Source organism: Aythya fuligula, chromosome 4, assembly GCF_009819795.1.
Source record: "Aythya fuligula isolate bAytFul2 chromosome 4, bAytFul2.pri, whole genome shotgun sequence".
NCBI classification, from domain to species: domain Eukaryota; kingdom Metazoa; phylum Chordata; class Aves; order Anseriformes; family Anatidae; genus Aythya; species Aythya fuligula.
In genome coordinates this window covers 39,508,144-39,534,207 of record NC_045562.1, presented here as the reverse complement: position 1 = coordinate 39,534,207, position 26,064 = coordinate 39,508,144, and the positions used below count along the sequence as shown (strand labels likewise).

At 35.1% G+C, this 26,064-nt stretch overlaps 1 protein-coding gene across 6 annotated transcripts in view; it reads left to right on the top strand.

The window, feature by feature from the left end:
* PCDH10 (protocadherin 10) overlaps window positions 1-25,264 on the top strand; it is a 30,746-nt gene extending 5,482 nt beyond the window's left edge. Inside the window, exons 4-7 of one of the 6 annotated variants that reach the window (XM_032186870.1) lie at window positions 7,748-8,053; window positions 20,175-20,267; window positions 22,222-22,296; window positions 24,632-25,264. In XM_032186870.1, the coding sequence (XP_032042761.1) occupies window positions 7,748-8,053; window positions 20,175-20,267; window positions 22,222-22,256 (434 nt within the window). In that variant the 3' untranslated portion in view covers window positions 22,257-22,296; window positions 24,632-25,264. The other 5 variants (XM_032186871.1, XM_032186873.1, XM_032186872.1 and 2 more) reach the window with 5 other exon arrangements.
* Window positions 25,265-26,064: the final 800 nt, after the last annotated feature.

The window sequence follows — 26,064 nt, the reverse complement described above, 5'->3', positions numbered from 1 at the left end:
TGTTATTCCTAGGCGTATGGCTTGCTATCTTTGCTCTCATACTGTCAGTTTTCCTTTGAAAGGGACATTGTTTAGAGTCTGTGCATTAGAATTCATTCTCACTCCCACACTGCATTTTAGCCAGAAATGCTTTTGCTTTCCTCCCTACTGCAGTTTCCAAAGGTCTGGTATGTTTTGAATCAGTGAAGTGATTTCTTTCCCCTTGTTTTGTCTATGCCTTGTCATGTATTAGGATTTGCTACAAGTATGTCATACAAAAGACTGCATGAGTTTCTCCACTCTTCTATTTTTATTTTTATATTTTTGTTTTATTTTTATATTTTATTTTATTTTTCCCAAACTCCATTTTAAAAGATTTCAGGGCAAGGGACCGTGCTGTCATAGCAGTGCAGCATCTCTTGTGTGCTGTTAATATCCTCTATGTTCCTGATGCTATAGTCACTGTCCCCTTAACGATGGGAAACCCAGGAACCAGGGGAAGAGGAGGCTGCTACAGGGCCCCTTTATATTGCTGCAAGTCATTAATATGCAGACCTAATGAGACTCGAGAAGAGCCAAGAGTCTCCGGAGCTCCCTGCTTCTTGCAGGGCTTCATGCTAAGTGAACAGAGTGTCTATTTTGTGTCTGGGAACCTGACAACAAACCAGGTCTTGCCAGAAGTTTACATCTGAACACAGAGCCTCTTTCATTTTTGGCCTATATATGGCGTATGATTTATTGTTGTCTTAAAAAGCCATGTATTTAGCCTCCCCCCACCCATTCTTTTGCACTGTTTTTGATGCAGCAATCAGTGCTACTGAGTTATAAAAAGCTCCCTCTCCTCCTGCCCTCCCCACATTCCTTTTTTTTTCTTTTACGCATTTTACTGCAGCAGTCATCTCAATGAACATTTCAATCAGTTTAGTCCCTCAGCATAATGAACCATAATAACCAAACAGGAGAGAAAAGAATAAACATCTGCAGAAGGAGCTGGGTTTGACTGACGGTGGGAATATAATCATATAGTTGCACATAAACTGAAAGCTATTTTCTTTTAGATGCATCCAGTGCTGTTATTGTTGTGCCTCTGCTCTCTATTCTTTCTCACAGTTTTATAAGTAGTCTATTTCAGATAAGAACACTGGGACTGTTGTCAAACTTGATGTTAGTTCTTGACTGGGTAAATTCCTTATTTTTCTTATTTCTATTTTACTGAATTAGAGGCAAAACTACAGTTTCAAAATATTTTCAAATCACTCAGTGGTCTGATGTGATTTATGAACTTCTGTAATGTAAATTATGATTGCAGATGAGGTAATGAATGCTGACAGTTAGGTTTGGTCAGCTCACAAGTAACAATTTTGAGCTGAAACCTCAAACACGCAAAACTTCCAATTTAATATATTGGTGCTGTGCTTTCAGGGTAATTTGCATGAGCAATTTTTAAAATGCTGGTTCCCAATAAATATTTAAATACAATTCTCTAAAGAAATTGCTATCATTTCCTACTAATGTATAATACAGATTTTCTCTAAGTTTTGGGCTCAATCGTGCTATCACAGTGCAAAGACAGCTCCCTTTGACCAAAGTGATGACAAGATATTTTGATATAAAGACATCATTCTTGCTATTACCTTTTTGTGATTAATTTTATGAAAAAAAATGAGCATAAATCTTGTTTGATTTTGAATTACTAGAGGAAATTTCTGAGGGAATGCCTTCTCAGTTTCTCAGTTACTCTAGTGCTTTAGAATCAATTCTATCTAAATTATTAAAGGAAAACACAGTTGTTGATAATGCTTTTTTTTTTCCTAAGATATTACCTGATACCATGCAGACTCATATTTGTTTTCAAAAGCATTGTATTTGTGTCTGAAAACGTTTAGTCAAACATTCTCAATGAAAAATAATACTTCCTCCCTACCAGTTTTAGTCAGCAACATGTTTTGCTTGCAAAACATCTTTTTTTCCTTTTCTGTGCATGACTTTTGTTACTGTCACCGGTGAAGAATCCTTTGGCACACACATAGCTATTCTGTAGGAGTCCATTGCTAGGCTAGCTGGTTGTCAAAGTTGTGGTGAGTTATTAGTTGGAAAGGTAATCATGCAGGATGAAAATCTAGCAGTGTCATAGAGTTCTCCTCCACAATTATTTTGCAAAAATTCTGAACTAAGCTGTTCTGTGTGTCATAAAATGTCCCATTGTGTTTTCAAATAAGATTCTGGTTCATCTTTTAACAATGTATATATTTTCTTGGTAGTGATTTAATCATGGTTTCTGGAAAGTATGTGAGGGATTCATATTGTTCCCATTAAGGTAGCACCTGAATGCATTATTGTTATCTGCATTCTTATCTACCTCAATATCAATGAACTAGGAAAGGACTGTCATCTGCATTTAGCAGAGAATGGCAAGGTACTCAAAAGTGTTCAAGAGCCTAATATTTACTGATTGAGTGATTATTTCACTGAAGGTGGTAAGGATCTGAGACTTACGGAAAATGGCCTTCCTAAGGTCACGCAGGAAGTTTTTGGTAGATGGAGGGAGGGGTTTCACAAATCCAAAATGGGTGTTATAATTACTCATGTTCTTCTTCTCTGGCTGAAAATTGTTGAGACAAAAGCTGTTATTTTATTGTAGAACAAATGCAACACTACTACCTATTATTAACACACTGTATTTCAGTCATGTTCTGTAGGAGTCATTTCTAAGCATGAAGTTAGTTTATTTCCCATGGTTGATTAAATTCTTGGCCTCCCTTGTGAAACTGCTGACTTGGGTGCCAATTAGTACTCTGTGTGTGTGTGTATGTTTAAATTGTGTGATTAGACACCTGTCCTGTAAGATTTGGACTCACGCCATCAACTTATTTTGTATGGTTGGTCACTAGCTACTCAGTTTTCTCACGCTGAACATGCAGAGTTCTTTACAATATTACCTTTGTTTCGCTGTCTTCACTGAATTGGCATGATTTCTCAGATGTACTTCAGGAAGGAGTATCTGAGACGTGAAGCAAAATACACATACTGTAAATCACATATTATAAAATGCATCAACTTTTTTACAATCTACTTGGTGTGGTACTGCACTGGACAGTATGTATTGGTGACTGCCTGAGAGCTAAGATCAGATTTCCGCTATTGAAATTTATGAAGGGAATTGATAGTGGTCTAACATGCAGGCACAGGGTGAAACATTACCTCACACCAATTCAGATTTAGTAAACCCCAAGAGGCGTTATTGCTGGGATGTAGAATAGTTATGATATTTCACCGTTCATAGGGACAAGGATTTGAGAAGTCACAAGGAGAATTTTGGTGATAAAGGGACAGAAGGGAAAAAAACAGTGTTCCTTCTGAGCCTATGCAGAGTGACAGCTAAATCCTGTTTTGAAGATCACTTGGGCTAACAGTCTATCTTGGATAAAGTAAGAGTGAACATTAAAATGGCTTATAAAAGCGCTTTGACTTGAACTGAGTTTTTTTTTTTACTTTTTTTTTTTCCCTTATTTCCTTGAGCTGCATGCTTAATAATGTTCACATCTCAATAGTCCAGATAGGGCTTTCAAGCTGAGATTTGGAAGAGCTGAATATTGAAGATGTTTAAGTCTTTTTTTTTCATGTTCTCATGCAGATGAAGTCAGTTTTATCCAAGGCAGCACACCAATTACTTAGCAAGAAAGAATGATAATAATTCTGTTTCATGAAGTCCATTTCTTCAGTAGATAAAGTCTTCCACAAAGGAGGTTAAAATCATTATCCTTATTTACAGACAGAAAACATGAATCACAGGGAAATGACTAACTTGCTCAAGGGTAATCTAACCAAATGAGTAGCCAAGATGGTAAGGGAGCTCCAAAAAGGAGTTCTGGTTCCCTACATCACATCTATTTGCCATCCAATCCTTAGAAAGTTACTACAGAAGAAGCAACAAATGCCATTTAATTCTAAGGAAAAGTCAAATTCATGAGGAAAGACAAAAGAAAGGTACACATTGGGGAAAAAAAAAAAAACTCTTGATAACAATACTACAAAAACATTAAAATATTTTGCTTTTTTTTTTCTTTTTATTACATTGTTTACACAACAACATATATATGAACATGTTCAATTGTTACTCTAAAGGCTTGGTATATGGCTCTTCTCTCTTAATTACATTAAGAAATGATAAATTATTTAAAAATGGTTTTAGGCTTAATTTTCCCTTTGATCTTAAATTGTCTTTCAAATCAAGTATAATTCATGAACGCAAAAAAAAAATAAAATTTGATTTTCTCCTTTTGAAATACAAAAAGGAGGCAAACTTGGACTATGCTTTAGAAAGGGAATGCTACCAAGCAGTATTCAAAGCACCTGAGGTCAGGAAATTCAGATGCAGATATGCAACTTATTTAACTCCTTTCTTAGTTTTTTGTTTCCTTTGAGGAAGGGGCAGGGGCTCTTTTTCCTTCAAAATCTGCAAAGTTAGGTTGTGCAAAAGCTCATATTGCCCACTGGCCTATCCAGATAAGACTTGACCTTTGCTTTTATATGTATGCTGTATTTGGAATAGCTCAATGCTTATCATTTTTTGGTTCTTTGGTGCCCTATACTATCTATTTGTATCTGCAAAGGACATTTGAAATTCATAATTCAGAGCCACCTTTAAAATCTGTTTATCTACATGCAAGGTCTAATATGATAACTAAGTGGAAAATATAAAGGGTTTTTCATTAATGTGGATTTGCAATTATGATGGATAGTTTACTTCAGACTATATACATAAGCAGATTTATGAGGGAGATGAGATAGAAGTGTCATATTGCTGAACATTTATTTTTGTTATAAATCAAGAATATGATTCTTGGTGAATAAAGGAGTTCTGTGCTGAATTTCTTACGTCATGTAGTATGATATACTCTTCCTTCCTGGAATCTAGTGAACAGCCTTTCCTGCCCTGCCACCCACCCCGTTTTTAATGCTTTTCTACTAAAAACAGAGAAATCTATAGTATAGCCCACAGGAAAAAAGTGGAGGAAGAATAGCTCGTATCATAGTCAATGTAAATATACATAGGTGCCCAGGGATTCCCAAACTAGACTGATAATCTGAATTTATTTTCTGTTGAAATATTAAAGCCAAAGGCTTAGTTCTGCACCCATTAACCTTTTAGGGAACTCTGTGGCTGATTCAAGTAGGAGCAATACCCAACCCAGTCCTCTCTGAACAGCTGTTTGCATGGTAATCAAACTTTCTAGCTACTTGTTAGCAGTGGATGTTGAAATTTGGATTTTTATTTTTATACTTACATTTTTATTTTAGAAGTTCTCAGCTTCTTGGGGGGGTGGATTTGTCATACAAGCTTTCAGTTGGTATCTCCTATGTTCGTTACTTCATTTATTCAAAATCCTGATTTAAGGAGGCTGTAACATCTCCTTTGTATGCTGTTACATAATACTATTCGGCGCACTGTCTTAGGGAAGCAGAATTCGAAAAGGAACTAAAAATTAATTTTTGGATAGAGACATTTTGCAGTTTAGCAGCTGATGTGAAAACAAAATAGTAAAATGGAGGTTAATTTTCCAGGGGAAATAAAAATTCACAAGTAGATAAAAGAATCTATCTTTGAATATATCTTAAATACAACGTTACTATAATATCTTTCTCCCCACTGACAAAAGAATGCAGTTTAATATTTATCCATAAATTTTTCTGTCTTTCTTCTGCTCTCTTTGATAAACTGTTGAATGAATATGGTCATTGGTACACTGTTACCAAAATGCAACTGTAATCAGTTCCCAATTAGAAGCAAGGTTATTTCTTGTTTACATGTAATTTTGCTAGGAAATCTGGAAAAAAAAAAAAAAAAAAAAAGAAAGAAAGAGAGAACAAATGTGCTAAACAGCAAAGAAATATGAATTCTAGAGTATGTCTTTTCTTGCATAAGAGAGATTTTTATTCAAACGCTTCTGTATATAAGATACACATGTGCACATATGCACATGGTTTTATAGACATAGCAATGTGTTCATTTCTTTCCAGGAAACCTTTCTTTTCAGTCGTTAGCTGCTACAGAATTTAGAACCATACAATTTGTACACCTTGCATGATGATCTTCATCTGATTTCTTAATCGTATCTACAGTTCACGTTTGCATTCTTCAACAGTTCACTGATCAGTAATTTATTTTCAGACTTGTGCATGCCAATTATCAATGTGAGGTTCTAATCGAAGCTGGACCTAGCATTGTATATGACTTAATTTAAAATTTAAAAGGGAGATTTAAAGGGAGATTAATCTGAGGTAAAAAGCTTTTTTTCTTAATTTTTTCCCCTTTTATTTTTGTCTGCTTAAACGACTGCCTTTAGATCTCAAGCACTTGTTGATAGCTCAGAAAGAGTCTTGCTGAAGAGATTGTTTTGTGTAGTGTGAAATCACACAGAAATATTACTAATATAAATCAAATTATAGTTCAAAACAGTGGTAGCATTCTTAATACTAAAGCTCGCATTGCAGATTGAGCTAACCAAGTCTTTCACAACGTTGGCGGGTGAATGAGCTACAATGCATGAATCTTATTACAGCTTTTCAATATTTTTTACCATTTCTCTTGCAAGTTGTCTTTTTTTTTTTTTTTTTTCCAAATTCTAACGGAATGCCTGTAAATGCAATGTTTGTAACATCTAGTTCAGTTTTGACATATATCTATTCTAAGACACTAAGCAATCTTTATAAGTACAAGAAAAGGATATTTCTTTGCCGTACTGCTTTTTTTTATGGTGTTGAATAACAACTTGGAGACCTTAGTATTTATTTTCCTCTATGCCTGTGATTTCATACACCATTCCTCTCAAAACAAGTGTAATCCAACAACTCAGTGAATCACTGTCAGGAAATATTCTTTTGGACTGCTGTTCTTAAGATAATCAATGGAAGCATAGCTTGTCATTGAAATCTTAATAGCATTAAAGGATTTGTAAGCAAACAGTTTTGTGTTGGCAGGGACAGGTGTTTGCTGATATAGGGGAAACATTAACAATTTTGTCGATAGTATCCACAGCCATGTCACATTGGACTACAGCTACCTTTGTACTGCTAATTAGAGTTATTTACTATAGGATTCCATCCCATTACTTGGATGACTAGATAGTAAGGACTGCTTTGGTAGCAGTGAACACTCTCTCTGAAAGAATGATGTAATGATTGATTTAGTAAGCCATCTTGATCACTTAAAAGCTGGATTCCTACTCTATAAGATCTGCTTTTCATACCAATAGGTTCTGTCTGCGTGCACACATGCACGGCTAGTTCCTTTATAAGACTTACAAATATTTCACTTTCATAAATGAAATCTGTGATTCCTCAATCGTGTCATTTCATTTCTTTGGTCGGAGATAAGTTTATGCAAAAACAATTCCTTCACTTCTTAAATGTGTATTTTTGACTTGAAACAATGTCTGGAAACACAGACGTTGCCAACCAATCCTTACTGAAATAGGTTCTAAAAAGTAAGATCGGCAAGCTGTTTTATGAGGTAGAACCATCAGTACCCTTCTTGTCCGTGTGTGTGTGCGCATATGTGTGACGTTCTAGCATTTATTTACACTTACTCAGTAGTATCATTGACTTCTGAAGACTGGACAATCCGATTTTTTGTTTGACATGGAGGTAGTGGAAGAAGTTCTTAGGAGATTTATCTTTTTTCTCAGCATAGTCTTTCTTATCTGTCAGCAGCTGTTCACGATGCTGAAGCTTATATCTGTAGTTTCTTTTTCTCTCATGCTTGCAGGCATGGATCTCTTCTCCAATTGCACAGAGGAATGTAAAGCACTGGGCCACTCAGATCGGTGCTGGATGCCTTCCTTTGTCCCATCTGATGGACGCCAAGCTGCAGATTACCGCAGCAATCTGCACGTACCTGGCATGGACTCCGTTCCAGACACTGAAGTGTTTGAAACACCAGAAGCCCAGCCGGGGGCAGAAAGGTCCTTCTCCACCTTCGGCAAAGAGAAGGCCCTTCACAACACTCTGGAGAGGAAGGAGTTGGATGGACTGCTGTCTAATACACGAGCGCCTTACAAACCACCATATTTGAGTAAGTACTATTCACAAGGCTGTATGAAAGTGTTCCCTTTGCAGGAATAAAAATTGTCTCTTTCTGCTATTCATAATAGGAATAATACGAACACAATTTTTAAGCAGTGGGGAAAAATGGCTTCCCTTGGAGTCAGGCACCACTGAGGAAGGCATCATTCAATGCTTTTTTAAAAAAGACAAGACCTTTATTCTTGTTATTATGACATGATTGTCAACAACAAAAGCATCAGATGATAGCATTAGTGGGGGAGTTATTCAAATTTGTTTTCTACTGTATTATTTCCAATTTTTTCATGGTTAGGTGGTTTAAATATAGACAGGGTAACATTTTTTTAAGAAAGAAAATTAAGTCAAATACTTTTGTTTGTTTGTTCTGTTTTTTTTCCTTTCAACTGTACTAGGAGCTTCTCATTTTTTCCTCTTATCTTTTATATTGAGCAGTACCTTGATGATTATTATTTTAAACTAACTATTTACATAGTTAACATTAGGGGTTTGGAAGGAAGAAGATAAAACTTTTTGCCTTCCATCTGATCATCTTTCAGCCTATGTAATGTCAACTTCTGTCAGTGTTCCTCAGTGCCTCCTGTCTTGTTCCAAAATCTTACCTCTTTGGTCAACTTTTGACTGTGGTTTGGTGACATGAGTGCCATAGATCTCAAAAAGACTTGTAATTTTGTAGAGTCAGGCAGATGTAGAACTCTTGAGTACTATGTTGATCTAATAGGTCTTTCTATTTAGTAGCCTTCTGTATTTTATTAGAGACTGTAATCTTCTTGACTTCAAGAATTTATCTTGATGCTTATCTCATCCAAATAAGCCAAAGACATTGACATTGCACTTCTAACTCTTTTCAAAGCATCAGAAGTCTTTAAGGACAGCAGATCAGGGGGGAAAAATCAATGAATGGTATTCATTTATTTATTTTTATAAAGTATTTATCAGTTCTGAAAGGTACTGCACTGGCAGTTTTGGTGTATGAAGATCTTCACTACAGATCATTCTCAGCACAGGCAGCACAGTTCTTTCATTTTAATTAGCTGTGTCTGGGAATTTCAGTCTCTCAGAGAGGTCTTACCATTTCAGTCTTCAGATTTGCTTTACTGAAAGCTTTTAAATTAGGATAACAATTGTGAGATGTGGAAGCCATTCCTAAAACAAAACAAAACAAAAAAACCAACAGCAACTAAAAAAACTGTCCTAAGGCAGTCAGCTAAAATACCAAGTGTTGATCATCTGGTCATACTCTGAAGACCCATATGAAGTTTCACATAGCTACGATGTAACAACTCATATCTCTATCTTTAACTAACTGGTCTAAGCTGTAACTTAGCAATACTGACTTCATATCTATCACATCAATTAAAAAAAAATTAAGGTTTTACAGCAGTCCAACAACAACAGAGTTCTGATGCAGTATGTGCATTACAATAGTGATTATATCTGGTGACATCATGTAATAATGATTTTCTTATTCATTCTATAGGGATTTGAAATTTTGCTCAGCTAACATAAGTAGTTTTGTTGAATGTGTTTACATATGGACATTGTTCCACATTTTATGCTTTCCTGGTATAAGTACATGAAGAATAGGAGGTAAAATGTTTAATATAAACAATATAAATGGGTGGTATTAGATAATCCACATTTGAGAATCCAGATTTAATTTTGCCTTTTTTTTTCTTTGGACCTTGAAGCAGAAACTGCCAGAAAACAGAGTAATATTTCTTTATTTTCCGTTAATGAATAGTTTCTTTAGTAACATTTTAGATTGAAATTATATAATGAATAACAGGAGAAAAACAAATAAAATGAGCCTAACAGTTGTAGCAGTGAGTAAATAATTCATTATTAATAATGTGTTCAATGAATAAGGCAAGAGGAATGTGTAAGGGGAAGTTGATTCAGGAAGGAACTTTAGTTGAGCCACTGAGTCACTACAACTTTAATAACATTTAAATTCAACTTCTTAACAAAAAAGATTGTATCAAAACAGTTTGTCAGTAGAACAATTTTTTCAAAGAAGCGATTAAAATGTATGAAACAAAACCCTCATGTTCAGCAAAAATGCTGTATAAAAAGTTTCAGCATGTATGAAAACAGCTGTATGTAAAAGAAAATGACAGCAAAGAGGGAAAAGTATATTGAATGGTTCAAAAGCTATTCGAACTGGAAAAGGTATTAATTAAAATGATCTGTAAAGACCAGATGTTCTAGCCAGTAAATTTTAGGATGGATAATAAGAAAGGTGAGGAACTTCTTAGAGCAAATAGTGAAAGTCAGGAAATTATATACAGACAAGCTTTAGGATGTCAAATATAAGAAGTCTAGGAGAGAATTGGTGGGTCTCTCAAGCCACAGTTGGTTAGGACAGGAATGTTGCAGAGAGACTAGACTGTTTCTTTGAATTTGTCTTCACAGGAGGAGGGAGAGAGAGAGGGAGAAAGAAAGAAGGGCATTTTTAGGAAGCTGCCCATCCCAGGTAACCTTTTCAACTAAATGTGCAAGATTGCATCATGAAAGAGGATGTTGATGAAAAAATAATAGGAAGAAGCCAAGGGTTTATATGTTTCTTTAATAATCAGTTTTTAACAAAAGCTAGTGACATTTTTTTAGAAAGTACTAGAAAAAAGTTGTAAATTTGAGACTGGTAAGAAATGCAAAAAAAAAAAAAAAAAAGACAAAAAATTGTGACTGTGGGGTTTTAAGAACAAGGTAGCTGGCATCTGTCCAGGAAAACAGCACAGAAAGATCGTCAGTCTATTAGAATTTTGACAGAGTGGGTGAGAATTAATCAATATAGCATATCTGAACTGTCAAAAAAAAAAAAGCCTTTAGCCTAGCTTTTGTGTAGTAGAAGCTACTAAAGTAAGCAAGTGTTGTTGCAGGGAAAGCATTACCAAATTCTGTGTGTCTGAGAGACAGAAAAAATTCATAAGGATAAATGGGACACTTTAGCAGAGGCAGAGTTCTCCTAGCATCTGTATGGAGATCCATGGACTTTAAAGCATTAATTTTCTAGAAAAGGAAATGAACATAAAAGGGACAGTATTTGCAGATGACATAAAATGATTTAGGTCAATCAGGTCTCTAATAGACTATGTATGTCCACATAATTCAGTGAAGCACGAGCTTCTGAATTAGCTTGTTCTGTAAATGGAAGCTGCACAACAACGTCGGCACAGAGGAATAGCTGAGAGGACTTCTTAGTTTGAGCTGTGCCATGAGTGCAGTGGGTACGGATGTGAACTGATAGCTCGATGTAGATCTCTCACTGCCCCATTACGAGCCTGTTTGCTCAAGGTTGCATCTGCCTGAAGATTCCTGCACTGTGTTCCGATGGGCACCTTCAATGCTCAGCTTTAGAAAACACAAACAAGGATGGCAATGAGAAATTTGACCTCTTCTTGAGTAAAAAGACCATGGAACGAGCCCCTGAAAAATGTCCCCCGACGTACAGAGCTAGCAAGTAGGAATGAATTGTCAACTTGTAAAAAGGAATTGAACTGAAAATACACTAAGATAAACTATTATAAAACCATTACACAAACCATACCATTATGTTGCTTTAGCCAGTGTATTCATTCCATAGAAATACTTAGCATAATGGTGAAAATACTGAAAATATTTCTGTGCAAAGCTTAACACTAATTAATTTAGACAAGCTATGATAGGGACGTGAATTAAACAGGAGAATGAATGAACGCAGAGAAGTTAAGCTAGGCATCTCCATTTTCAGTTAAAAAAGAGCAGCATAGCAACTGAGGAGCAAACGTCATGAAATGGGAAGATAATACACATTTGATAAGTTGATATTCATTTGGCAGAAATGCTAGAGTAATCTGTCAAACTCATGGTTATGGGGGACAAATAAAGGGCTTCATAGTGGAGAAGAGGCAAGCAAGAGGTCTGCTTGTTTGTTTTTTTTGAGGCTTAGGTCATTAAATACTTAGGTCATTTATTACTTTGGGAAAGACCCTCAGGTGGGAATAGTATGATTAGCACCATTTCTTTCATCTCACTAGTGTGTTGGTCGATAAGTAGCTTTTAAATTATTTTCCTGTGTTCTTTTTTTTTCCCCCTGTAATTGTGGATTGTTCTAGACATGCATTTTTTTTAATAATATTTTAGAGCTTTCCTAAAAGCTATGCACTGACATTTTTTAATGTAATTTTCTTCCTACTAAGAGGTTAGGATTTTTTAATATATGAAAATATTCAGATATTGCCATAATACTTTAACTGTATTTGTATAAATGTTTATTTTGCTCTAGAAATTACTGTGGCATAGATTAATTGACTTTGTAAGCAAGTTAAAATAAGCTACATAAAGGCACAATTTACTGCGCAGGATAATAGCGTCCATGCCAGGAGATACTGTGGAATAACAGTTGTGTTCCAAAGTAGCCCCCTAATGAACTCTGCAATATTTCCTACGTACATGGAAGCATCTTTGCATTCACTGCTGAAACGAGAAAATTATCATGATAATAACTACAGCATCAATGATGCCAACACCATCAATGTATTTTATGTATGAATCGGGATACTATCATGTTAGGTATGACGGGGAGAGAGAGAGAATTAAAAACTGATCCTTTCCCCAAAAAGCCAGCAGCCTATGTAAGGTGAAATAGAAGAAACAAAATCACCTTCTTCAGCTAACCGTTTTGTATTGGGTTGCTACCTTTGATAGATGTACGTAGGTCTAGGTTTACAGAGACAAATAACTTGCATTAGTCTTGTTTGTATCATCCAAAAAATTTAAATGCAAGCTTGTGTTCATCCTGTGTCTCTGTCTCTTAGCCTGGATAGCCATTGCTTCACTCTGCAGTAGAGGTGCAATGAAGGTCTGTGCGTGATCAGGGAGATTGGGCTTGGGTCTCAGCAGAAGTGTAGAAAGTGTAGACGTAATCCGAGATTCTGGTTCTACAAAATCTTTGGCATCTGCTCGACTGGTCGTATTCAAGTCAGCTTGCTTTACAAATAAAATTAAAAAGCTTTCAAAAGTCTTTGCCCAGTTGAATTTAGGAATGGGACCATTAATTTATTTCAAATAATCTACCACAGAGATACCACAAAGAATGGTTTATCTTACAGTCATTATCCATCTCTCTGAATTAGACTAGAGCAAATGACATAGAGGACTAGAGGAGAAAAATGTTCTTGTCTTTATACCAGGACAAGAAGTGTCTTACAATCCTCTGATTGTTTTTCAAAGGAATAAAAAAACATGTGTAAAGATTTTGGGGGGGGCATTTGACATCTTTAGGATCACAAAGACTATTTCTGTGTGGCAGGACACATAACATAATTTTCTGCTATTATTTAACATAAATATATGAAAGATGTATTAAGCAAGAAGTCTTTGCTGTTTTGGAAAAGTTTCCCCAAAAATTAAGCAAATTACCATTTTGTACATTTAATATAATGGAAGAAGAATTTTCTTCTTGTTTATTTGCATCTTATTGCTGGAAATCACAGCTGTGATAGACATTATAGCATTGCATTTGCATAAATGTAAATAACAGCTATTTTGAATGGAACACAAGTTTTTAAAAATATCAATCCTTTCTACATTTTTGTTTTTTAAAATTAGTCTATTTAATTTCTAATACAAATCAGATAATCTTGTGAGCCCGCTAGTCCCTTCATGAATACTTTTTTCAGTTTCCACGTATTTGAAGTAAATATGCACATTAGTAAAAGCAAAAAAATTATTTTAAAAAATAATTAAATCTTATTGGTATGAATAAGCAAATGATATGTACACAGTGGAAGAGTTGTTCATTTGTGAACAGTAGTTTCATGTTCAAAACTAATGTTAAAATTTTATCTTTCAACTTTAAATCTGACTTGCAAAGCTGAATATCCTGCATATCCCATTACAGACAGTGGAACTCTTATCTTATATTGAGGAATTTATCTGCATGACAGGGTACAACTCTCATTTCTGCACAAATGAGAAAGATTTTCTCCATGCCGAGCTGCTCACAAAAATGGAGGCTGAGTTGAAAAGCCAGCATGTAATGCTAATAAATCTAATTGTATACTTTTTATGCAGATAATTCTATCTGCAATGAATGCTAAGAGATTTATTCACTTACACCTAAAGTTTGCCAGTTCAGATGCATCTCTATCAGGTAAATAAAGTTTACAAAAAAAAAAACAAAACACTTTTAAAAGGTAATATTAATTAAAATATAATCAAAGGAGTGCAGGACTGATGTGTTTTTAGTCATTATTGTAGGCACTGTGTGGTCTTGAATAAACCACTTAAGATGATTCACTGTTCAATGATTATTGCATAACTTCTGAAAGGCATTTTTATCTTATGTTCATGACTGGTTTGCATTCTTCAGCTGAATGTATTCCTCTTGCAGCTATCACTCAAAAGGAAGAACTCTTACAGGGTATTACAACAATAATAAAACAGAAATAGATAATTCAGAAAGCAAAATTAGAAATGAATATATAAATATGCAAAGATAACTTGGCTGTAGCCCAATAAAACCTATAAATTACTTTTTTTTTTTTTTTAATAAAAAAAGGATGAATGTAAGAATAAGAAATAAGCATTCTTTTAATTTTAAAGCACAGGTATTAGCTGTTACATTTAAATACTATTTCCTTAAATCCTTTTATTTAACTGTGGTCTTAGAGCTCCCTGTGTAACTCAAAACATTGATTGAAAAAAAGTACTTATTTGGTTTACGTAGCATCTTTTATCTAGGAAGACTGTAGAGCTCTTTGCATCTGTAGTGCAGGAAAATGACTGAAGAAAGTTAAAAGAATTTAAATAACTTACTTGAACGAAAGTTGTACATTTGCTTTGTCTTAAAATATACATCTATCCAACTTTTTTTATTCTAATAGCTGTAGAAGTTTATATTTGCTAGTTCTGATTGGATCACATAGAAGCCTTGTATGTCTCAGACTTGTTCTATATTTATTCATTTATGTCAATTTTGAGAGTGCTTTTGTCTACTGTGAGTTATGCCATCTCTGTAAAGTTTGTTTTGTGTGGGTGTTTTGGTTTGCCTTTTGTTTTGTTTTGTTTGTTTGTTTGTTTTAAGTAATTCTGTTTTCTGGATTCCTACTCGTTGAATATGGGAGAAACCAGCAGAAAAATCGTTTGAAACTTCAGGAGTTATTTTTGAGATTCTCATCTTTCAAATTTAAATCATATCTCAAAAGTAATTTAGCCAGTTATGGATATGAGTTTCTGTAGAAAGCAATGAGATGTTTGCAGTTAAATTTTTTCAGAGGCATTGAAGTTATTTATTTTTGATAGGCAAGTTCTTTTCAGTATGAATAAATGTTGTTCTTACATGCACAGACCTTAATGTGATGGCCAGGAGTTGGAGTATTGAATGTACTTCTAATCTTGTCTGTGTGCAGAGAAGTCTTTTCCGCTCTGCTTTCCTCTCTTACAAACTCCTTGGGCAGCGCAGCAGAGGAAATTATTCTTATTTCATGCTCTTTTCCTGGACAAAATAAATTTTCTGCTTTCATTTCCACTGCCTTAATTTTAGAGGGCATCCCTTCTTAATTTTTTCTTGACCAAAGGACAAAAAATAGGGAAAACCATTTAAAGAATGAAACAAATAGGAAAAGAAGGGACAGCATCTATCGTGTTTGAACAAGCACACTATAGGGATCAGTGTTGCCATTTTTCTGGCAAGCCTGTAAACAGCTCTATTTGTACGCTAGGCACTGAGAATCCACAGTTTCAGGCGAGCAGTAAGATGACTGCTGGTGGGATGTACCTGTCAATGTATTTAATTTGTTTTAGAAACGTGGTATGGCAAAGTCAGAAGAGTGAAAAATTACATATTTGGTAGCTTCTTGTAAGACAGAAAGGAGGAGATGGACGATCAGAATATAATTTTTAACTTCTATAGCTAGTAAATTGCTGGAAGAACTACATATCATGAATAATAAGCAATGTGTTTTCACTAAAAATTCAAACTGTGCTAAAATAATTTAATCTCTTCATTTGATGGGATAATAGTCCTTATTGGTTGAAGAAAATATTGTGGACATGGTGAACTTGATTCTTAAGTTCTGCCTAAAAATTATGTGCATATATGAGTTGCAAGAGTAAATCAATCATTTCTTGCATACACATGAATCTTTTACATGTGTAAATGGTATTATATTACATGATATTTTCACAGGAGTGATTTGGTTAGAAAAAATGGTTGCAGACTAGATTCACTAAGGAAGCTATAGGGATCATGGACTCCTGTTTTAGTAAGTAAGCTGAGTCCCCTGACTTTATTTTTTCACCTTCAGCATCATGGTTACATTTAGAACTGGAAAAGGATTTATTATGAAACTGCTTAAATACAACTTTTTTTTTTTTTAATTCATAAGGAATTTTATAGATGCTGATATTGTAGATTCATCTTATGTCAGAGTAACATTCTGTCACTTTGTCACTTTCTTAGTCGCCTATTTGTGCTTTAATTTGACATCCATCTATTTTCAATTTGGCATTTAAGTGACAATTGAATGTAGCTGCATATAGCAGTGGTATTGATAGGGAGTGAGATCTGAAAAAATTCTTGCTCACAAACAAATGCAGGAGTAACTTTTTTCTGCTCAACTTGAGATAAAGCGCTGTGGTTCTGTATTTGCAGTATATTTGATGTCCAGTATGGCTTATTGCTTCTAACTAATTAAAACAGGGTCCTTCCCAACTGGGATGTTATGGATGATACCCTTGCACTCTCCGCAGTGCCTTTGGCTTGTGTCTACTAGCTCTCTTCCCTAACAAGTTCTGGGCATGGTGTATGTGAGAATGAGGGCCAGGGACCATTCCTGAAAGCAGATTGAATGTGATCAGAGTATATAGCCCCCATATATGACTGAGAAGTTTTAGTAATGTGGACATAAATCATTCTGTTCTAGTGGTATTGTAACAAAGAATAGTCAAGGGCACACTGCATTAAAGGCTAGAAACTGTGCCAATATGTCTTTTTGAATAAGAGAAGTTTTGAAAGGATTGCAAGAAGTTTATATGATGTACTTAAATATATTATCTTGGCAAACTGGGAAGAACTCTCTGAAATCTGAGTGCTACTCATGAAAGACAGCGTAAAGTACTGTGCTTAGTTCAATGGGAAATAAAACGTTCACAAAAAGAGAGGGCATGTACCTGCCAAATCCTAATACTACCAGGTAAGAGAGGTGGTAGAAAAAACATAATGACAAAGATAAATTAGATAGGAATACATTGCATGATTCTGATGTAATACTGTAATGCATGTTACCTAGTGTCAGAACAAGTAAACTTAATTATTTCAGGCACAATTCAATGTGATTAATCTAGGCACCTCTGAAGGCCACCAAATTGCAACTTATATATGTATGCTTTTCACTTGAATCTATAGAGAACTTAGGCACTTAAGAACAATTTAGAAGGACTGTGTTATATCTCTCTTCTTCTTCCCAGTGCACTGAAAATTCTAAGTCTCATTGTAGTCAACATTCAGTGTATTCTGCATTGCTTAACTCTCAAACTGACATGCTCATTTTCAGGCTTGTCAGCTTAAAGACGTTTTAGTGTGGATTTCAGGAGAGTACAATAAAATGTTGAGTTCTGAAAAAAAATGGAGGAAGGAGAAAAGATTTGAGGAGAAGTGATAGTTGCATACAAATACATAAGCAAATCTTATTATTATTTTTTTAAAGGAATCAAATACAGGTATTACTAAGGATAGTACCAAAAGTATTAGGTTAAAGGGAATTGGGAAGAAAGTTAATTTGCTAGGAGAACACATGCAATTAGAATGAGTTGATGGAGAATCTTCATAGGGAATTTGTATGACATACATCATAAATAATTTAGGAGTTATTTAATCCATCCTAATACAACACATAATTATAAGAACTCTTAAAAATGAAATGTTCCACGATTCTCTGACTACAAGGTGATGTCATGTATCATCTTTATTGTTTTCAGGTAGATAATACAGTTGTAATAATGTAGAAAGATGGAGAGGCTTTCTTGTTCTTACTCTGTCTTGTGCAAAAACTGACTTTGTTGTCTCTATGGTACATTATAGAATATACCTTAGCACTTTCTATACTGCATTGTAGTAACTAAAAAGCATTGTTTTGGCAGTAAATAATGGGAACCAGAGATAAATCAAATCTAACGTGTACTATGTCACTGGGCTGTTCCTAGCAGTGAAAAAAATTTGTCAGCATTTAGCACAGAAAATAAAATAAAAATATCTTATTGCCACAGAACATTGATGACAAAAAACATTACTTGATTCAAAAGAAAATCCCTAATCACATACTTAAAGTAATATATATGTTGATTAAGGCCAGTGCTTAAACTTAAGCCTATTTCTGAGGATAGTGCTAAACATTCCTTTATGTGAATTGGGACTTGAATACCAATTCTTAAGAACTGTAGTTCTTTTTTCTTTTTTTTTTTTTTTTCCTTTTTATTTTCCAGAGACTCAGCTGAGTCCAGGTAGAATGTAAATCTCAGGGCACTCAATCGCACCAAAGAAACATTTCAATGACTGTCATGAAGTGTCAAAAATTGTATCAAGAAGCCTGTTTGTCATACCGAAATATTCACAAAGACATGTTCAAAGAACTCCTGGTGGTGTCAGCATACTTCCAGAAGTACATGGGCACCAAAGATCAGAAACATCTCAAAAATAGGGAAATAATTTTACTAAGCATGTATTTTCAGATCTTGAAATGAAGCTAATGGAAGTGGCAAGGTTCATCAGTCAGAAATTTGGGCAATAAACTTTTTCCAAAAAAAAAAAAAGGAATGGTAATTTGTTTAAGTTGTTGATAGACAATTCAAAACTATGTTCAAATTTGAAAAGTAACACTTGTATTTAAGTGCAAAGGACAAGACCCTTTCCCCCTTTTCATGGAAAAGATAATATTATTTGTCACATTCACTAGATTATGGTCAATGCAGTATCCACCATTGTCAAATTTGACTTGGCTGGGAATCAGCGTCTGTTGAATTGATTTAAATGAATACGGGCAGGGAAATGTATAATGCATTTAATGCAAGACAAAAGGAAGGACAATGTGTGTGGTCACATTGCTTACTAAATGTGAAAGAGGTCTTTGGCATAATCATCTTTGTTCCAGAAGTAAAGACAAATTCTCGAAGGATAGATTCCAATGGGCTGTGGAGTGTGCTTAAATAAAGGCAAATACCTTTCCAGCAAAGATTCACTGCAAGAATTGCTAAACTCCTGCATTTTGGCCTACTTCATTTATTCACAGCCTGAAGACCTAACACTCACAATTTATTTTGATTTGAGGTGAAATCTGAGTAATTGTGCATGTCAGTCCAAATGGTGCTAGTTTATTTTAGAAACTATTTATATTTTGTGTTTTGCATATCCCATAAAGAGTATTTCAGTCATGAGTCTTTATTAGAGACAAATTCTGTTTATATGTTTGCATGCAAGAGCTTCTTCTTGCCTCGCTTATCTATCAGCTGTCAGTAATGGCCAGACAGAAAGTGGCCTCATTCTTGGCTAACTCCCTTGTAGGTCTGTAAGAGTCTTCAAACTTATCACGTATTTTACATATGCATGTATACATAAGCACATAAACAATGGCCACTAGAACCAACTGACTCGCTGACATTAGGGCAGAGTTGGCCTTTTTTTCTTTTAAGGTACAAAAGTAAGTATGTTCCATTTTCCATTTTTTTCCAACTATTTGATAAAATGCAGAGTTAATAAAAACACATAAAATGGGTAAAATGTAACATGGGCATCTAGAACATCAGTTACTTTGTGCAAGTGTGCTCTACAGAGTGCGTAGGTATGAAGCACTTAACTCTTAACTAAGGATTTGGTAGAGAAAAAAAAAAGACTAATTCATGAGGAAAAGATATCTGATAAAATTATTATTTTCATATTTGTGTACCAAAGTACAATTGGACTGGTTAAGTCAATCTCTTATAATGCCATTAATTGAGTTTTCATAAATTTTACTAGCAATGCTTAAAAATACTACTTTGAATAATAGTTGATAAAAAAAAAAAAAAAGACTTCATGGATTGCAAAAGATACTTAATTGAGACCTGCAATGACTGGAATACTTTTTTATCCACAGAACATGGGTCGCAGCAGAGTAATCTTCCCCATCCTACATCCCCCAGCCCCAGCCGTGTGTCTCACCCTTTACCTGGATACACCACTACAAAGGGTGAGGGAGCTATAGTAGTTACTCTGCATTCCCGTTCACTTGTTGACTTCTTTCCAAAAATGTGGTTGCTGATTAGAGCAACCAGTGGAGCTAAATTAGAGCTCCACTGAAACAGCCAGGTTGTTTTGTATAGGATACCTTCTACCACTACCTAAATTGCGTTTTCTATTCAGTTGGGCTGAGTCAGAACAGGAATGTTGAATTTGCAGCCTGTTGCTTGTCACTAGTATTTGCCGCTCCTGGCTCTGTCGGTGCCAGTGGGACTTAGTGAAGGGCAATATTTCATCCAATATAATTAGCATATAGACAGTAAAGCAAACCATAAAAATATGAAGAAAGTTAAAGTTAATGCAAATTTAAAACTGACATTGCCATAATGTATCTGAGGTAATTAATTGCTTTAAAAATTATTCTTCAAGCACAAGGTACTCCCTGTACAGCCTGAGTAGCTGGGCTATTTCTTAGTGGTATACAAGGAGATTACAGCCTTCTGTAATCTGTATCAGTTGCATGGGGGCCCCCTGATCTGCATAAACATGACATTGTGAGGCACACATCTTATGCAGAGGACCCTAAAGAGAAAAAATGCATTGAGTGCTTGCATAGAAGCCTATCTGAACGCCCACGGGAAGTTAAATAGCACTTGGTTATTGTGCTAGCTTAGAGAATTTGGATCTGCAATAGCAAGATGACAGTTTACATACTGTTTTTTTCCCCCTACTCTCCAGTTACATAGCTTTATTTGTTTTAAAGAGGACTCTTCTAGGTTGAAGTGTCTTCTTTCTCCTGTGTGGAGGGGGATCAGTGATGTTTCCATAACAGCAGCAGCATATATGGCATTCCATACCCTTTGGAGATTTTATTAGCTAGGGATTCATTGGGATCTTTAGACTGTTGGCACTTGGGGGAACACTGCAGTCGTTCTGTTACTGCAGATATAATACTGTGGGACATTATGGAGCTTCTAAATATAGTACAGAGAAAGTGACAATAGTTATAAAAGGTACAGCATGTGTCTTCTTTTGCTGCTTCAGTTGCCAGCAGTGGAGGGAAGCAGTGGGCCCTTTCTCTGTCCTAGTTAAATTATCTAGCAATGCTAAGCAGGAAAACTCTTTTAATCAGAGAGTTTGAAGGTCTTCCAAGTACAAACAATCCCTTCTAGGGATTGCCAGAAGAGGAAATGTATATAACTGTATTCATGGCTGTAAGTAGTCTGACATCAAGTTTGGATGCAATAGGATGATTCACAACCGAGTGAAAGGAAGATATAAGGGCTTTACAGTATTTTCTGTTTGTTTCTGATCCATAAGCTAGGAATAATCATTGCATATTTTATTTTCTATTTTCTGTTTCGTACGTTAGTGTTTTTCATTTCTTTTTCTGTTCATCTACCACTGATCTCTTTACGTGTCTTCTCTCATCAGCCTGCACAGAACTAGCTCACTGCTGAGACTTACTAATGCGTATGGAGGGACAATTGAATCTTAATGTATTTTTGCTGTGTTCTATTTCCTGTTTTTATTGAAATTCTATACAAATTTTATGCATTAAGCATTCTTACTGTAACTCTCAAAACCTTTGTTAAGGTCTTTGGAGAAGAATCAATAGTCAGTACAGCATAAATCACGTACCCTAAGAATTTTAATTGGAATGCTTGTGATTATTTAGTCATCTTGTTCGTCTCAAACACTGTTAGAATATATTTAAAAAAAAAAAAAAAAAAGTGTAATTACATTAACGGAATTAGGAAACAGCTCATCATTAAAACCCTTTTTCTAACATCCATACTCGCACAGACTTGAAACTTCCCTATGCACTTGGTTTGGGAGTTTGCAACAAGAAAGAAAATAGGGATGAAAGAGAGAGCTGGGATCTCAGAGGAGAATTAGGCACCAGAAATTATGGTGTTCTTGTTCCAGCTCTTACACTGACTCTGATACTTCCATTTCTATAGCGTTTGCCATCTCTGGATCTCAAAGTGGATTATAAAGAATAGTGATTTAAACCTTCCTGCACCTCTAGGAGATAGGTAAGCAATATTATTCCCATTTTACAGATGGAGAAATTGTGATGCAGAGAGGCTTAGCGTTTCTTCAAGTTTACTTATGAGCACACATGCATGCACACACACAGAACCAGAAATAGACCAGAACTTTTACTGCCCTTTGTTTTAAGCGAAGTCCATCCTCCTTTCCGTTTAACCTCTCTGACTTATATTCCCCATCTGTAAAAGGACGGAAACTGGTATAGGCATGGAGAGATTTTCTTGCACATAAATTTCTGAGCAAAAACAAGAAAAACAAAAACAAACAAACAAAAAAAAAAAACGCAGAGGACAAAATTCACTCTCGAAATCCAATGCATTTTGTTTATTGGCAGATATGTTAGGTTTTGGGTCAAGTGTTTTTGTAGGTGGGGAGAGCACAGGTGTTCTGCACCCTGACGAGTAAAATTTAGTTATTTTTATAAAGTGGCTTGATTATTTTGTAATATAAGAACATTAATAAAAAAAATAATGTATTAAAAATGTACTGATTTACATGGCAAAATATTAAACCCATCAAGTAGCTCACTCTCTGTGTTATGCAAAAGAAAATCCTAGACAAACAGATTTTGCTGTGTAACTCAGGTGCTAGGTCAGTAACCCCAATGCGCTGTGGCAGGCAGGAGGAGGAGGAGAGCAGTGCCGCATGTCCGTGTACATAGATCCCGTGAGAGTGCTACTGTGCCTGTACTGCAGTATGAGGTCCTCAATGGCAGACTGCAATCTAGATACTCTGCTTACCTATTTACAAGAGAAGTGAGATTACTAATGAGCTTTTGGAGAAGGTGTTGAAGATCAAATATAGATCTTGTTACTGCTATTACTATTACTGGAATTATTGTTTCTTGTTATATTTTAAAAAGATACTTATAAAATTGTCTATAAACTCGATTGGTCTGATCATATACAGCAGCAAAAGGTCATGAAGGTTCTGTCTCATTAATCTTAACCAGTGTTAAAATCTTGCAGGAGCTTTTAAAAATCCTTTCACATTCATCTACTAATTTGCTACAGAATTGAAACATCGAGACCAGAATATATTAGATGTTTTAATTTTACTGTTAATAACACATCTGGCAGGTGTCTCTATATTGAACAAATAGCTTACAAATAAATGTTTCTGCATTTTTCTGCATGCATCCTATGGGATAGGCAGGCTAGATCAAAAAAACACATAACACCCATGTTAACATTTTCCTGTAAGTAATCCGACTTCATTGTGGTACAGTAGATAAATTGCATATATTTACTGGTGAATGTATGTATATAGTGAGTAATATGGCTAATGTATATTTTCATTAAATGGAACGGAGACTGGATGTATTTGTGTAGTTCGCATGCAAGCATCAACATGTATATATGAATAACTTAATTCAAGGATTCATTATGAAGTTAAGATTCCTATTATTTTAGTTGTAACACTTCATGGCCAGAAATATACTGAATTTCAGGTAGAAAATTCGGTTGATTTGGAGCTAAGGTAAAAGCTGATTTTATTATTGCAGCTTTCCTAAACAGTAATAATGATGATGCAGATGATGGTGATAGCAGTAATAACAATACTTCAGCAAGTGAGCCAGTTCCTCGTCTCGACTTCATGTGTAACTGAGATCAGAATTTAACCCAGGGTCTTTCTGAATGCTAGTACAAATCATTTGTTACCTTTGCTCCCAATTACAGTTAAAATATCCAATGTCTTGAGGTAATATAGCTAGCACAGCTGGTGGATTAGCTGGTGGGTTTGCTAATGCATTGACCTTCTTCATCTGTGTAACATGAGTTAATTTACAGGCTGACAGTAAATGCTGAAATTTGAATTGTAGCACTAATGCACCATTTTTTCATCTCTCTGTCAAACCAGACTAAAGGGTCATTTGGTGATGAGGATAATGGTTCACTTTGAAAGGGAATGAAAACCCGCTTCTGAATCTGGGGGATTCTAGATCTTGCTGCAAATAACAAGATGAACTAGGAAAAAATAGGCTTGGAAATTCCAGTAGTAATGAACCTGCGAGTCTGACTATTTGCCATGTTCTTGTACTGGTGCTGCATAGGCACACTGGAATGCTTGCCCTGACATGTTAGACAGAATAATAAAACAGCGTGTGAAGTTTGGTTTTCAGACTATCAAGCCTCAAAAAGACTTTTCTCTGAAAAGTGAATCAACGTTAAACTGTTTGCTACAATGGGAACATTAAGCGGCAGTTTGTGACAAGTTTTGATTGTTTCTCTACACCCTAAGAAATACTAAACCTAAGAACTGTTGGAGACTGATTTTTTTCCTTTTTCTCTCAGAAGTGTCTTTCTTTCTTTTCTGCAGCACGGAAAAGGATATGCTAGTCACTTCTACAGGACTTACCTGAAGCAGCATGATTTGCACAAAAGTCGACCAACAAAAAGCATCAACTTTCAACTTCATTATCTTGGCCATCCAGTTCTGTCTAACTGAAGGATTTGTGTGCTGTTGGAGACATCATGGCCAACAATAGGACCTAATTGCTCTCAGCAGGCCTGAGAAATGAGTTGAAATGTGTAGAACTGTAGAAACTTCAGAGGCAACTGATCTTGCCTCTCTGATCAGTGTGTGCCTGTTTACAGCACTATATATCTTTCTCTCTCCAAAATGTCACTGAGCCCTTTAGATGTTTATATTCACCACAAGAAGCCAATCGTACAGATAAAAGAAATGTGCATTATAAATGCAATATCACTGTTTTAAACTTGACTGTTTTATATTATTTTTGTGTGATCAAGTGTTCCCCAAACTATTCCAACTTTACAAGAGAGATTGTGATCATGTTCTTTTCACCCGTGGGTCTCAAAAATGTTGTTAATCTGAGGACCCACAAAATTATCAAAGACATTCTGTAGTTTATACACCGTGTTGCAAAGTGTTTACTGTACTATTTCAAAGCTTCTAAATAAATATAAAATATATATATATTATATTATATATAATTTTCCGAAAAATGTGGTACAACTTAGTTGATTTTTAAATGGATTCATACAGTCTACACCATACACTAAAGTGAGAAGGTAATTCAGGGTTCCTAAGCTATCCTTGCTGAAAACAAAAATAAAATAAACCTTTAGTAGTACTTCCCCAATATTCGTATTTTGGTCAATCCTGTTTTTCTTGTTTAAAAAAAAAAAAAAAGCTGTAAGCAACAACATTTTGTCTAAAAGTTGTAATGATTTTTCAATGCCAAAGATGCAGCTGTCAATATTACCAGAATGAGCGCTATGTACTATCAGAGGTATAAATCACTCTCCATTATTTTGATTATATTTCTATGGTTTTTAATTTGGAATCACAAAATCTTTTATAAGGCTCTATAAGCTCACCTGTATATGTTGTTAAAAAGAACACTGGGTGTCTGTACATTTTGCAGTGTAAAATATAATGTAAGTGAAGTTAAGTATTTTAAGAAAATCATCCCAAACTCATAAATATGCATACATACATACACACACACACACACAAACGCGCGCATCTCTCTGACATAGTTTTGTGAAACTATACAAATATATTGCATAAAATATTTCTCTTGTGGCTAGGAATAGTTATTGATAGTTCAAATTACAAAGGCAAAGTACATGCCAAACTGTTGACTCTTTTATCACAAGGGAGGTTTGAAATTAGGAACATGGCACGTTCTCAGCTGACCCTTCTCCCATGGGAGTTTAAAAGGGGTTGGCTACCATCTCTACTGGGAAAAGGATTAAGCCCTTGCATATAATCTTTATGTTCTG